General features: G+C 38.9%; 1 protein-coding gene and 1 pseudogene across 2 annotated transcripts in view; both read right to left on the bottom strand.

Moving 5' to 3' along the window:
- Window positions 1-5,676: 5,676 nt before the first annotated feature.
- Window positions 5,677-8,537, bottom strand: LOC148732153 (uncharacterized; annotated as a pseudogene).
- Window positions 8,538-8,702: 165 nt separating this feature from the next.
- LOC111343657 (uncharacterized) overlaps window positions 8,703-14,436 on the bottom strand; it is a 30,162-nt gene continuing 24,428 nt past the window's right edge. Inside the window, exons 47-53 of one of the 2 annotated variants that reach the window (XR_016000852.1) lie at window positions 12,624-13,669; window positions 12,129-12,319; window positions 11,724-11,895; window positions 11,320-11,380; window positions 10,850-11,046; window positions 10,209-10,388; window positions 8,703-9,739 (exon numbers count right to left, since the gene is read on the bottom strand). Coding sequence is in view for 1 of the 2 variants with exons in the window: in XM_088759182.1 (XP_088615308.1) it covers window positions 9,620-9,739; window positions 10,209-10,388; window positions 10,854-11,046; window positions 11,320-11,380; window positions 11,724-11,895; window positions 12,129-12,319; window positions 12,624-13,669 (1,963 nt within the window). In the remaining variant the exon portion in view is untranslated. The remainder of the gene's footprint in view (window positions 9,740-10,208; window positions 10,389-10,849; window positions 11,047-11,319; window positions 11,381-11,723; window positions 11,896-12,128; window positions 12,320-12,623; window positions 13,670-14,436) is intronic. The other variant, XM_088759182.1, reaches the window with a different exon arrangement.

Here is a 14,436-nt window from a genome sequence, read left to right as displayed (position 1 = left end):
GTAACTTGTATGGGTGAAACATTCTGTTAAACTTGCTCCATCATGTCTAAAGAACATATTTAGGAAATACCGCTACCCTGGTCCAAATCATTAAAGAAAAAAAAAAATGAGTATTCCTCGAAAGAAAAAAAAAAGTTAGAGCTTGTGAATTGCTATATTTGCAGATAATACTTTGTAATACTCTCTGTACGTGTAAGTAAAATATTCTACCACAGCAAGGAACAAAAGAATCAAACATAGGTCTTTTTGTTTCCTTCTTTTCCAATTTTTTTTTTCCAAAATCGTAGCACAATAACTTTCAGAGACTCTGCTATGTTTTCTATGACTCGACAATCAATTTTATTTCGTGGGTCAACCTGCACGCAATATTCACAAGACGAAATCCCACGTTTTGACGAAATTTATACGCCAGGAAACTCCACTTAGATATCGATGAAATTTTGTTTTTCGGAACAACTATCGTGAGAAAGTTTGCATATGAATTAGTAACTTCGGCTTCTGATACGCATAACCTGGTAGAATAATTTGAGATAGCTTGGACAACTTGGCCAGCTGAGTCATTTGAGGAGGTTGGCCATGAGTGTCTTAAGGGGACTGGATAACTGGAACTTCTTGGGTCATTAATTTGCGCTGGTTCGGTTATTTTGAGATTACTCGGTCATTCATAGGCCGCGCGTAACCTAGGGCAAACTTTACCTAAATCCAAGATGGCGGATTTCTCTGAGCCCACCGATGAAGAACTAATATCCTCAGTAGAAAAAGCACTTAAGAATAAAAAATCGAAATTTCAACAGAGAATTGTGAATGGGAATAAATTTAGGGCTCTAGATATCAAGTTTAATGGGCTAAACCATGTTTCTGAGCTAGTTATGAAGGAAAACTTTGGAGGGATTCGAGAGAGACCTGGTTAACTATATCCAATGGTACAGGGTTGGATGATTCGAGCGAAATGTGCCATTGATCACTGGCTTTCTCCTCGAATGAGCAACTGCACCCGTCGATAGTCGTCTTCGATCTCCCTATGACCCGACAGGTTTTTAAACTTTTGCGTAAAGAGATTCTTGGACGAACAAGGTATGGTTTGGAGGTAGAGGAGAAATTAAACCACATTCTGTGATAATAATATTTTTGAGTCTGAGAAGGTTCTACCTTCTATTTGACCGATTTGAAGGCAATAAGTGCGATGTATTTATCAAGTAGCTTGGTGAAGGAAAGGAACAAGAAAAGCTAATTGTTAGCGAAGACAAAACAGGAGTGATGACCTTCAATGAAAAAGCTGCAGAGTGTTTGCAAGTGAAATTGACAACTATGGCTATTGGAATTCGTTTGGAATTAGCCAGCAATAAATACAGAAAGTCACTTGTTTATTTTGACAGTAACTATTCAAACTGCTTAACTGTTGTTTTTAATTTATGCAATTGAAATGATCACAATTACAACATTTACAAAACTGCTGATAATGTAAGGAAAGAAGTATGCATCTTCAATGACATGCATGCTTGTTGAATGTATTTTAAACAAAAAATAGATATCAAATATTGATATTCAATCAAGCAATTCATAGTGATTTAACGTTCATATAACATATAGCCTCTGGATGTTTTGCCTCTCCCTTGTTAATTCGGCCATTTTCGAAAAAAAAAAAACTAAGCAAACAACTATTGAAAGCACTGAAACTGAACTCAGTGGCTATGAGCAATAGAAATGGACACAGTGGCCCAGTTGTGAGACAAAATAAATACAAGCGTAAGTAAAATCACTGATATTTATGTTATGCTTTATATTTCTCTTTAGCATCTAGAGTTGAGGAAAATAAAATCGAATTATCTGAAACTGTAACCATTGTAACCCAAGGTTTCTCAACGTACCTCATGACAAATATTTCAGGCAGTCCTTTGTGGGCTTTCTCTCCTTAACTGACTTTCACACTTCAGCCATGAATGGATGACCACAATAGTAGCACTTTTCATTGCTTTCAGACTTAGCAAAACCACAATAACAGTAATGCTTGGCTTTTTCTCTTGACAATTCACCAAGTGGAAATCGCCTTTTTGATGAACTATGAGGATATCTCCGCGCAGGTCTCTCTTTTTTGCTCTTCTCGCTCCCCATGCACACAGAATAAGCTGTACAGATCAGTTTCGACCCAGAACGCAGAGTATTTCTTGTTTTTAAAACTAAAATTCAAACCTGAGTGCTACCAATTTTAAGTGTGTTTTCACAAAAACAAAAGATAAACAACAATCCTAGGGAACGATGGTTTCATTGATTGGGTCATTTGATGGTGGGGTCACTAGCCGGATAATTGAGTCTTTGGAACAGATTGGTTCATTTGATGCAGTTGGTTCATTTCCATGGATTGGGTCATTAGAGATGGTTGGGTCACTAGAGATAATTGAGTCATTGGAACGAATTGGTTTATTTGAGACAGTCGGGTCATTTGCGTGGATTGATTCATTTGAGATAGTGCGGTCATTTGCGTGGATTGGGTTATTAGAAATGTTGGGGTGACAATAAATATTTGGGTCATTGGTACAGGTTGGTTAATTTGAGACAGTCCAGTCATTTGCCTGGATTACTTCATTAGAGATAGTGGAGCCACTAAAGCTAATTAGATCATTGGAACAGATTGGTTCATTTGTGACAGTCCCGTCGTTTATGTGGATTGGGTTATTAGAGATGGTGGGGTCACTAGAGGTTATTGAGTCATTGGAACGGATTAGTTCATTTGAGGCAATCAGGTCATTTGCGTGGATTGGTTGATTAGAGATATTAGGGTCACAAGAAATAACTGGGTCACTAGAACAGATTGGTTCATTTGAGACAGTCCGGTCTTTTGCTTGGATTGGTTCATTAGAGATGGTGGGGTTACTAGAGATAACCGGGTCACTGGAACAGATTAGCTAATTTGAGAGAGTCCAGTCTTTTGCCTGGATTGGTGAGAGTGAGTACTACAGTGGTCGCATCATGGCACGAATTTCACTCGTTCCGTCAAAAATCGTCCAGGTTGTATTTTTGCTTAGCAATCTCTCTAAAAAAGGTCACAAGGTTGGTGATTTTGACTACAATGTGCATGGTCAAGCAGCTGAATTATCTTGTGGAAGGGAACTATCAAGTGTTGTTCCTGTGCGAAATCAATCGACGAAACAGTCCGCCATTACCACGACTGGTAATTACCTAAAAGTATTCTACGCCTTACGAAAGACCTCCTGCTCGTAAATGTTCTTATCTTATGTGGAGATATCGCTCAAAACCCCGGACCTGGCACGGCCTGTCATGGAGTGGGCTTAAAAGTTTGCCATTGGAATATTCATCATCTTACTGATAGCAAACTGGAGGAGATCAGGGTCAGGTTGACAAACTCAAACAACGGAGAAGATAAGCCTGATATTCTGATTTTAACTGAAACCTTTGGTTCAGAAAAAGTGCCTGACTCCTTTTATTTTATCCCAGGATTCCAATTGCATCGTAAAGATAGAATCGGGTGATCTGGTGTCGGGTTTCTTGCCTTTGTAAACAGTTCCCTACAAGTCAAACGGCGCGAAGACCTCGAAGAAACTGATTTTGAGTGTTTGTGGCTTGAGACCTGTCCTTTTAAGTCGAACCGGCCCCTACTTATTGCCGGCGTCTACCGTCCTCCTTCATATAAAGCGGCTGTTGACAAGAGACTTGGAAAGAATATCGAAAACGTACATCTGCTGAACAGAGAAATAATTATTTTAGGCGACTTTAATATTGATTTCTTATGTGCAAAAAAAGTGGAGAAACACTCGCTTGTAAAAACATTGCATACTTTGAATATGTTCCAGCTTGTGCATATTATTACCAGGCCCGTGTCAAAAACCTGCCTTAGCCACATTTGGTGTAGTCATCCGGAGCGGCTTCACAATGTGAGGGCTATGTCCTCTGGGATATCTGATCACCTCCCAGTTATTGTTACAAGGAAATTCATTACATGTCCAAAGAACAATAAAGATCAACACACGACGATAACTTATCGGGACATTAAAGGTCTTAACAAAGAGCAATTTGTTTCATCGCTTCAAGAGGCCCCCTGGGACTGTGCCTTTGTGTTCGAGGATACCAATGATGTTGTCGACGCCTGGTATAAAGTATTTAATGACATTATCGACGAACACCTCCCTTTGAAACAAAAGAGAGTAAAGCGCAAAGTTCAGCCAAAATGGTTTAACACCGAAATCTCGAAGAGGAAAAAGGCTCGTGACAAACTTCTTGTCAAAGCTAGAAAAAGCCAAGCAGAAAGGGATTGGAATGCTTTTAAGCGAGCGAAAAACACAGTGACTCAACTTATCAGAAGTACAAAACAATCCTACTTCAAAGATAAAGTCACCGAAAACAGGAACAATTCCAGGAAACTTTGGAATCTAATCAAGTGTCTTTCGAAGGACGACAAAGGGGCTGAGAACGGCATAAAGGAACTTGTTGAAAACGAGATAAATATCTCGGATAAGCAAAGCATTGCTGAGATACTAAACTCGTTTTTTTGTTGATCAACCAAAGAAACTGGTTGCTGCACTTGGGCTTGGCTCGCAGACTGACCCCCCAACGATGACTTCTACCAGTCAAGGCAATAGTGCTTTTGACCTTCCAAGAAAAACTCAGAAGAGAGTTGTAGAGTTACTGTTATCTATCCCAACCCATAAGGCCAGCGGAGATGACGGCATCAGCGCCAAAATACTAAGAACTGCAGCTCCAGCAATTGCTCCATCGCTGACGAAGTTACTGAACCACTGCCTGTCTACACAGATCTTCCGTAATGCCTGGAAGATCGCAAAAGTTACCCCTGTTTTTAAAGGAAACGGCAGTAGGAATGAAAAGAATAACTATAGACCGATCTCTGTGCTCCCTATTCTTTCGAAAGTGCTGGAAAAACACATCTATGAATACCTAGTTAACTTCTTGAAAGAGAATGACTTATTCCACCCTCTCCAGTCAGGGTTTAGAGAATCGCACTCCACTGAAGCTGCGCTTATTCGATTGGTAGACCAGTTACTGTTTAACGTTGACAATGATAAAGCCACTGGACTTGTTTTTATTGACTACAAGAAGGCGTTTGACCTGATTGACCATAACCTACTATTGTCAAAATTGAAGGCTCTTGGAGTGGGTGAGAGCAGTCTACCCCTGTTCCATGACTATCTGAGTGGCAGACGCCAGTATGTGAATATAGACGGACACCATTCTACCCAAAGGGCCTTAACATTGGGAGTCCCACAAGGCAGCATATTAGGTCCAATCTTGTTCCTTGTTTTTATCAATGATCTACCTGCAACACTTCAGCACTCCGTGGCTGATATTTATGCTGACGACACAACTATTAGCTACTCCACCCATTATACGACGGCTCCTAATGATATCTCGGTCGGCCTTCAGACGGATATTGATGAAATCTTGAATTGGTCAGCTGACAATAGAATGATCCTTAATGAAACCAAACCAAATCTATGCTTGTCACTGGTAAACGCTTAGCCAAGAAAATGGAACAGTCCACCCTGCAGTTAAACGTTAATTCTACTGAACTTGAACAAGTGAACTCGCATAAACTATTAGGAGTCACGATTGACAGCCAGCTTACTTTCGACCAACATGTCGAAAATCTATGCACGAAATTATCGCAGAGAATTGCCGTGCTGCGAAAAATAAGACGCTTTATTGCCCATTGATCAAAGGAAACTTTATTATAATGCTATGATCAAGCAGACAATGCTTTCTGCATCAACCATATGGACATCTTGTTCTGCTGAGAATTTGCAGAAAGTCTTTAAACTTCAGAGACGCGCGGCACGTGTAATTCTCGGAGCTGACACTAAAGCGAATAGCGTACAACTGTTTAGGAAATTGGATTGGGTTCCATTCTTTCATGAGGCAAAAGTAAATAGGTCACTAATGGTGTACAAACGATTGTCTGGGGACTGTCCACCTTATATGTCCCAAATGCTCGTAAGAAATGCAGACATAAATGAAAGATCAAGCAGACATGGACAACTAAACCTCGTCTGTCCCCGATTCAAACGGGAGTCAGAGGGAGGTAGGTCTTTCACAGTATCGACCTCACGCCTCTGGAATACCTTACCACTGGACATAAGAATGAAACCTACTATCAAATGTTTTAAGAAGGCCATGTTAGATTTTTTTAAGAATAGTTATAAACGATTAGAACATTTTATCTTATACTTTTAATAAACTTTGTAATTTTAGATTTTTAGCTCTTCATCTTTTTCCATAAATAATTAGTTTTAATCTTTTTCAATAATTATTTGTAATATATTTTAAGAGGGCCACTGGTTTGTCAGTTTTATACTGTTATGTGTTTTACCCTCTTTAAATGAAGTTGATTATTATTATTATTATCATTATTATAGAGATGGTGGGGTCACTAGAGATAATTGGGTTATTGGAACAGATTGGTTCATTTGAGACAGTTGGGTCATTTGTGTGGATTGGGTTTTTAGAGATGATGGGATCACTAGAGATAATTGAGCCATTGGAACAAATTGTATTTGGTTCATTTGAGACAGTACGGTTATTTGGGTGACAGAGTAACTATTGGAACAGATTGGTCTATTTGAGGCAGTCAGGCCGTTTGTGTGGGTGGGTCATTTTGTGGTAAATTAGCATCTATAAAAAATTTGAATACTTTGGGACAGTGTTACACTTCATCCACCTGAGTATTACACAGCTTCCGATTTTTCAAAAACTACTCACAACAAAATAGGATTGTTACATTTTTATCAATGTAACTTCATTTCACTCTGTAAATCACAATTTTATAGCATATCTTCTACTTTTTGCTGTCACACGGATATTTATTGAACTTGGATAGGAGTACTTTCGCAAAAAGTGCCTAAAACAGGAAGGGAGATGTCAAGTAAATAGTTTATGTTTCAGGAGTGGGAGAACCTTTATCAGATTTTAGCTATTCTGTTCAAGCTCTTAGGACAGAAATTTGAAAACTGTACCTGAATTTCTAAATATAAGATCTAAAGCTCCTGATGGTATCATGATATCAATTCTCTTGTAGCTTTAGTACTTTTGCAGAGAAATATTAACAAAACTGGAATTCCATTTTATAACTTTCCATTGCTTTAAACAAACCTTTAGGCTCTTAAATTTCAGAAGTAATATCAATGATAGTTTCCCTCTTGAAATTAAAGTCATAACAATAATATTTGAGACCAGGTTCAAGACACCCTGTAACATTACAACATCAAACAAGTAAAATGCCACTGAACATGTACATTGTACTTGAATGTACAAAAGTTGAAAAGCCAACAACTTAAAATAAGAAATTAGAATTTTTTGCACTGACAGAAAGCAGCCTCAGTGTGACCATATTAACTTTCTTAAGTATTCACAGCATTCTTAATAACACATTCAAGCAAGAATCTCCTGAAAATGGCAGACATTACAATGTACTTTTGTCCACAATAAAGTCGATTGGCATATAAAAACTTTGAGTGGATTCTCTGGACAAGCAAGAAAACTGCTGGTCAAGCATTCTCAAATTCTTTGGCAAACCAAACAGACAGGGGTTACCATAACCAAAGTCTTGCTCAGATGACTTTAACCAGTCCACAACAGCAAATCCATGAATGTTCTGCTGTCCCTTGATCTCCAAACTGTGAATAATGAAATAGCGAATTATTCCAGGGCTAATAATTCCATTGTTGTCACACCATGATGCAATTATTCGAGCCTAAGGGCAAAGCCTGGAATCCGCTGTTGAACCATACCTCTCACCACCGATTCTTAAAGACTTATACTTCTTGTAGAGCGCAGACACTTTCAGTGAGGCTTCTGTCTCTTTCTGATATAAGGTGAGGTAAACTTTAAGCAATGTACTCAATTCTGATTGGTCAAGACTTGCCAGCTTGTATGTGCTCTCAAAACAGATTGATGTCAAATCTGCCCACACAGATTCCTTGCCAAGTAAAGGACCAGAAGATGCTAGCATTAGTTGTGGAAAGAGACTAATTTCTTCATGTATCTCTTTGGAATCAAGATGTGCTTTGCAGTTGGGCAGGAAGAGATCACTGTACTGTGTTGGAAGCTGAACAGCCAAAATCCATAAATACCACGTATGATGCACGATCCTCGCAGTAGAGAACGCTATTCATGCAATAGCGAAAATCAGACCTGAAAAAAATCAGGCCTGTACGGGACTCGAACCACTGACCTCTGCGATACTAGTGCAGCGCTCTACCAATTGAGCTAACAACCCAACTGGTAGCAGGCCATTAAGTCGAGTCGTAATAAACCCGTGATGATCAATCAGATACGATGAATATATGAAGTTCATATATTTTTAACTGCGGTTCAGTTATAGATACGTATGATGCACAATCCTCGCAGTAGAGAGCGCTATTTATGCAATAGCGAGAACCAGACCTGAAAAAAATCTATGAACAGTTCAAAGTAACATAAATTTTTAAAATCTCCAAATTTCTACTTTGGAGGCCTTGGGTGTTTCATCCCCTGAATTAATACTTACAAACTTCATATGCATCGAGCAGCATCTTCAAAAAGTTATATTAAAATGAGCTCCTGACTTTCATTTCGTTTACCAGTAGAACAACCCATGCAAAGTACTGTTTTACATCACAAGCAAAAGGCAACTGATCAAAAAGGTTTTTTCGCCTTTTCCCAAATTCGACTCAAAATGGGTTATTACCAACTGAAGGTAAACTGATAAAGGTTTTCTTTACTGCTTTTCTAGAATAGCTTTAAGTTTACACGCACTATGGTCATAGTTTACACGCAACATGGTCAATAGCGCGCATTTTACCTCATCTGTGTTACACAGAACTCTAGATAAACCATTGTACTCTTCTGCAACCGGTGCTCTCAATCAGCTCGGCTAGTTAAATTTAAAACAACGCAGGCACTTCCATCGCTGTTTGTATGTTTATAAATGCGCGAATGGAAGTACATCTCACAAATTGGAATTATCTAGAAACAGCCATGTACATAGATACAACACTAGTTGCAAAGATCATCTTAAACTTCCAACAGTAAAACGGAACTCGGGTAGACAAAGAACCCGTTATCATGCCTTCAAAGACTGGAATGCCTTGAAGAGTGACTTGAAGAACTCTGGCACTATATGTCAGTCTAGAAATCGTTTTTTTTTTAAATATTTTAATCTATAGCATACTTTTGAAATTTTTTAATACCTGCAATTTGTGTACGTACTTTTCACAATTTAATGTTATTTTGGATCAGGACCTCTCTGTAGATCACCTATGGGTGAGAGAGCTTCCTGTTTAAATATCAATATTAGTATTATTATTATCATCATTATTGATAAATAAGGAATCGACAAACATTTCTAAAATCTACCAAATGTGATAGTTGCGTAGTCATCTCGTAAGGCAGTGGTTTTCTGATTCTACGACGACCTATCCATGATAGAGAACACCTATACAGCAAATTTGCAATGTTCGGCAAATAGTCGGTGGACGTTTTTTGTTTCAATAAAGGTAATGTAAAAAAGCTGACCAAATACTCTGAGAAATCGTTGATTTCACTCATGCAACCATTTCAAACGCGGTACCAAGTGTGATGAAGCAACCAATTTCGAAAGTTTTTTTTAGTTTCCTCATAGGTATGTATCCCAAACTCCCTCAGCGCACCAAGTTTCTTCCAATAATTCGCGGATGTAACTTGCTTTAGGCCTCTTCTCTGTATCCTCGAAACACAGGTTCATAATCTCATGCAACTATAAAACATGAACAAAACAAAAGAAAGAAAGCTCCGTTGTCAATCAGCCAATTTCATGTGTATGCACTGCACAAGAGAACTCTATGCTTATTTACAGCTTTGTATGAATCGGTGCCACTTTTTTAGAGGTCGAGAGAAGAGTTCCACTTTTACTATGAGGCTAGTGCCGAAACTTAAAATAACAACGGCCTTTACGAGGTAAGATAATTCGACGAAATACACTAGACTGGTCTTGAGCACTAGTTGGGGCTGTTTTTCGTCGTACTCTTGCTGCACCGTAATTAATTGATAAAGTATTACAAATAGATGAAAAATAAAAGATACCAGCTTTCAATCGTGTTCACTAAAGCTAAGAAAACCTACTAAAAGACGGTAAACTATCTTCAAGCAGCGCTTAATCGTGACCGAACACTTTAACAGGGATCACCATTTGCAAATCAAAGGCGCTGTTTCTAGACCGTATTTACCTTAACGTATTCACTGGAGCCATGGCAGTGTCCTAATAAGGTAGCTAGCAAATGTCCAAACTGCTCAATGTCTTGGCCATGGCAACTCTGTTCGTCGACAGCCGAGTTTATGAACGCACCTGCACCATTTACGGTAGACACTTGAGAGAATCCACCCAAAACGGCTTTGATCGGAGGTACCTGGAAAAATAGTCCATCCTTTAAAATTTACTTCGTGGACTTCATTAATAATGGGAGGATTAGCTCTGAATTTTTTTATTTGCACGCTTAAAAGCCTTCTTGGCCACGCTCTAGGATAAAATTCTATTGTTGTTAACTTAGCAAAGCCAAGACGACTAATTTCAGGTAATTATGAAATGGGTACCGGCACTTTTAAAAGAGGTCTTTAGAAACGATTTTTAAAACCTTCTCACGTGGAAATCATTCCGAAAACTTTGTCTAACGCATAAAGAGACACGATTTAAAACGTCCCTCTACCTTTCATCTGTTATTACCCATTAGACCAGAATTGACACCACAACGCATCTATCAGTTATTGAGAGACTGTAGGCGAGACATGAACAATTCAACGGCCATTAACGACTAAATGATGCTACCAAAGGTCTGCGAACGTTTTTAGACTCTAAGAAATAGTCACTCACTTACTCTTGAACACTGGCTGATCAAAATGTTGCCAGTTGTGATGTTGTTATGAGCCATCTGATAATCCAACAGACGTTCTATGGCACTGATGACGTCACAAGCTACAGCGCATACTGCGTCGAAGTCGATAACAATTCCTTTCTCCGAAAGAAAATCTTCCAAAGTGGAGCTCGACTCAAAATCGTAACAAATGAGCCTTAACAAATTCAGAAGGGATCAATTACCACCAGTTAGGAGATGAGCGTAAGAGTAAACATTGAGTGATAAATCTACACTCGCATTGTCAATAAGAGCAGATACGGTAAAAAAGTGTAATGCATAAAACAATGCACTTCAAATTTCTTAAGACCGAATTAAACTAAGTTGGAATAATTCAAGGTTTTCTATAGCCATGTCGTTGTTCTTAGTTCAATTTCTCAACAAAACTACATATTATATGAGTTTCAGGGTTTGGCCAACTATAACTTACCAACTACTTCCTTGTATCTCATGGATCTTCTTATTTCCATATTCAATGCTCTGTTCAGACGCTGAAAGTCGACAACAACAGTGGTATAATGCAGACACAACCTGTAAGTTTAGCAGCCCACTGATACCTGAGACAAAACTAGGTTTTTTCTTCTACTTCTACCTATCTGACACATGACCTAGCCAACTGTATTGCAAAACATCAGGCCCAATTCTTTAATTTCAATTCAAGAACCCATCAACTAGGCTTCCTCCATTCATGAAGGGAATTGTATCACTGTTTAAACAAGATGCTATTGCTTTTCAGAGAATCTTCAATTTGCCGTGGATTTTCGTTTTTCGCTTTTTGCTAAATCTATGAAATGAGGGATGTATTTTTTTTTTTTTTTTTAGATGGCCACTTGCCTTTAGAGTGCCAGCGATAATGAAGAAGATTGTCATGCGGATCTTCGTTACTAGATAGGTCTTGTACTATATCGATCTCTCGAGTCCAGTCTTCCTTCATTTCCTTTCCGAAGTACTTCAGTAATACCATGCCCAGCACTCCTTCTTCCTCGCACCAAGCGGTGACGTAACCCTACATCACAAGGAGACAGCGGAAAGAGGAAATAAAAGAATTTCCTCGCTCGTGATATCGTTTGGTATTTGCATAGAAAGACATTTGATAAAAGTACCAACGGAAATATCGATTTTATTACAAGGTTGGTCTGTGATGAAAACGATACGTGTACGCTTGAAACCTACCTTACTTTACTTTAATAGTTATCTTTATCCAAAAGTTTACTGTTGTATCCCAAGAAAGGCACTTACAGTTGAACGCTTCCCTGCAGTGTCTTCTTTCAAGATATCCACTACTTCGATCAGCTTTAATTTAGTGTTCACTTGTTTACTTTTTTGTTTCCGTTTCTCCACAACTCTTATAACCGGCTGGGGACTGGAATCGGCAGTGGAGACCAAAGTGTTTTCAGCATACGTTCTCAAGTAGTCCATAGTAGATTGATCTAGAAATAGAAATGGAAAGATAACACGACAACACTATGCAACCTCCTAGAAAATATTTGATTGAGCAATAATACACCTGCATAACAGAATCGATCTTCACAGGAAGGAGTGCAAGACGGATTGCAAGTATGCAACTTGTGATAACTTTGAAATCGTGTAATCCACTGAAAGTGGTAGATTTGAAAAACATTTAAGATACAACAAGGAAATTACATTTTTTCAAAGACATCGCCACCTTCGAAGTCCATAGAAAATATATCAAACATTTATTGCAGCGGTAAATCTTACTATTTTTCGACCCACCTCCAGCGCGACTATTCAAGGTCTTCATAACCATACCAGTGATATTTTTCCTCTGTCTGGATAAACTTCGTTTCGTTCTCTCGGTAGAAAATGTATACAGGATTGGATTAAGGGAAGAGTTTAACGGAAGAACAAACACTGCGATCCACACGAAGGCAATTTTGTGCGGATCATAAAAATTTCCTGTCAGAGACAAAATGCTGATAATAATTATAGGCATCCAGCAGCAGAAGTCTGTCATCACAATAAAAATAAGTCGCTTGGCCATTGCAGATTCTTTGTTCATACTCGTCGACCGAACAGCGCGGGCAGCACGCTTAACCGTCCAGAACATTAAGACGTACGCCACCAAGATAAACGTGAAAGAAACGAAGTTTAAGCCGATGAAAAAGGAGACGGAATATTCCCAGCCGGCAGGTGTTTCTTCGGATAGTTGAAGAGGAAGGCAAACAGCTGAGCGACTGTAAAAACCGAAATCACCACTTTCATCGTAAAAATATTTTATTCCAGTGATGGGAATCACAGAGATGACTATGCCAAGTATCCACACTGCTGCGCAGGTGGATACGGCAGACTTGTAAGTAAGACGCTTGAACTTGAAAGGGAAGACGATACAGATAAATCTGTCGATGGTGATGACTGTCAAAATCAGCACAGACACCTCGCTAGAGAGCATGGATAGAACTCCAATAATTTGACAGCCTATACCTGCCCTCCATTTCATGTCATGCTTAAAATATTCACCATGCCATCTCGCGTCCACAATTGCTATTGTCAAAAGATAGACACCCATAAACATGTCAGCTACGGCAAGATTTGTCAGCAAGAACGAATGAACCCTGTTCTCTTCTTTATCAATGATCCGCCATACTATAACCAGAAGGTTGCCAAGGAAGGCGAGGATTCCCAGAATCCAAATGCAGATCTGAAGCGTTTTGTTCTTCATGAGGTCGTCACAGCTCGAGAACTCATCAGCTGGAGAATCACAGGTAACTCCTTCGACCGATTTCTTAGCGTAGCAACAAAGGATGAAACGGTCTAGTTTCCTGTTTGGATTTTGAAAAAGACGACATCAGTTTGCATCTGAATTACTTTGTGTTACGAGGATCGAACTATTTTTACTGAATCTGTCACGCAATCCCAGACTTTTCTAGAATTATCTATAATCTGTAATATTCCAGAAACTTCTTTCATGTGACTCAGCAGTTTCCAAAAATAGTACAACTTGAAATACGCTATAAATAGTAATAGAACATTCTAGATAACTAAAGTAAATGTATAAAAGCTGGCTTGTGAGAAGTATAAGGGAGATTTGCCCGAGGGCTTACCCTCGTGGCTTGCTGACTGAACTTGTGGAAGCTATGATGTGACAAGGCTATGACCTTTTGACCTTGCGATATCCGGAGAGAAGAAAAAGATGAAAAAGACGATAGTCGAGAGAGGAAGAAGAAAGAGTATACAGAGTTTATTATGGAGTCCACCGGAAGAATTTGTGTACACAGAAAGAAAGTCATGAATCAAGAAAGCCAAGTGCTGTGGTCTTCAGTCGGCGGATGTTGGAATTGGAAGTTGATCAAGACGACGAACACTTACACGGCATGAAGGATTGTAAGCCTGCTTTATGAACTGCTTAACTTAATCTTTAACCTAAGTAAATTAGACAATGTAAAACTAATTAAATAATAGTTGAAATGGGTAACTGCTTGTTGTTACATTTTTGTTGCGTGCCATATATCGTACTCGGTAGTCTATTTTCATATATGCTTTGTTAGCGGACATTTGTTGGTCATTCGTGCACGTAACATTTGTCTCA

This window comes from Stylophora pistillata, chromosome 4, assembly GCF_964205215.1.
Source record: "Stylophora pistillata chromosome 4, jaStyPist1.2, whole genome shotgun sequence".
NCBI classification, from domain to species: Eukaryota; Metazoa; Cnidaria; class Anthozoa; order Scleractinia; family Pocilloporidae; genus Stylophora; species Stylophora pistillata.
The sequence above is the reverse complement of the archived record's forward strand: the minus strand, read 5'-3'. Positions and strand labels throughout refer to the sequence as shown.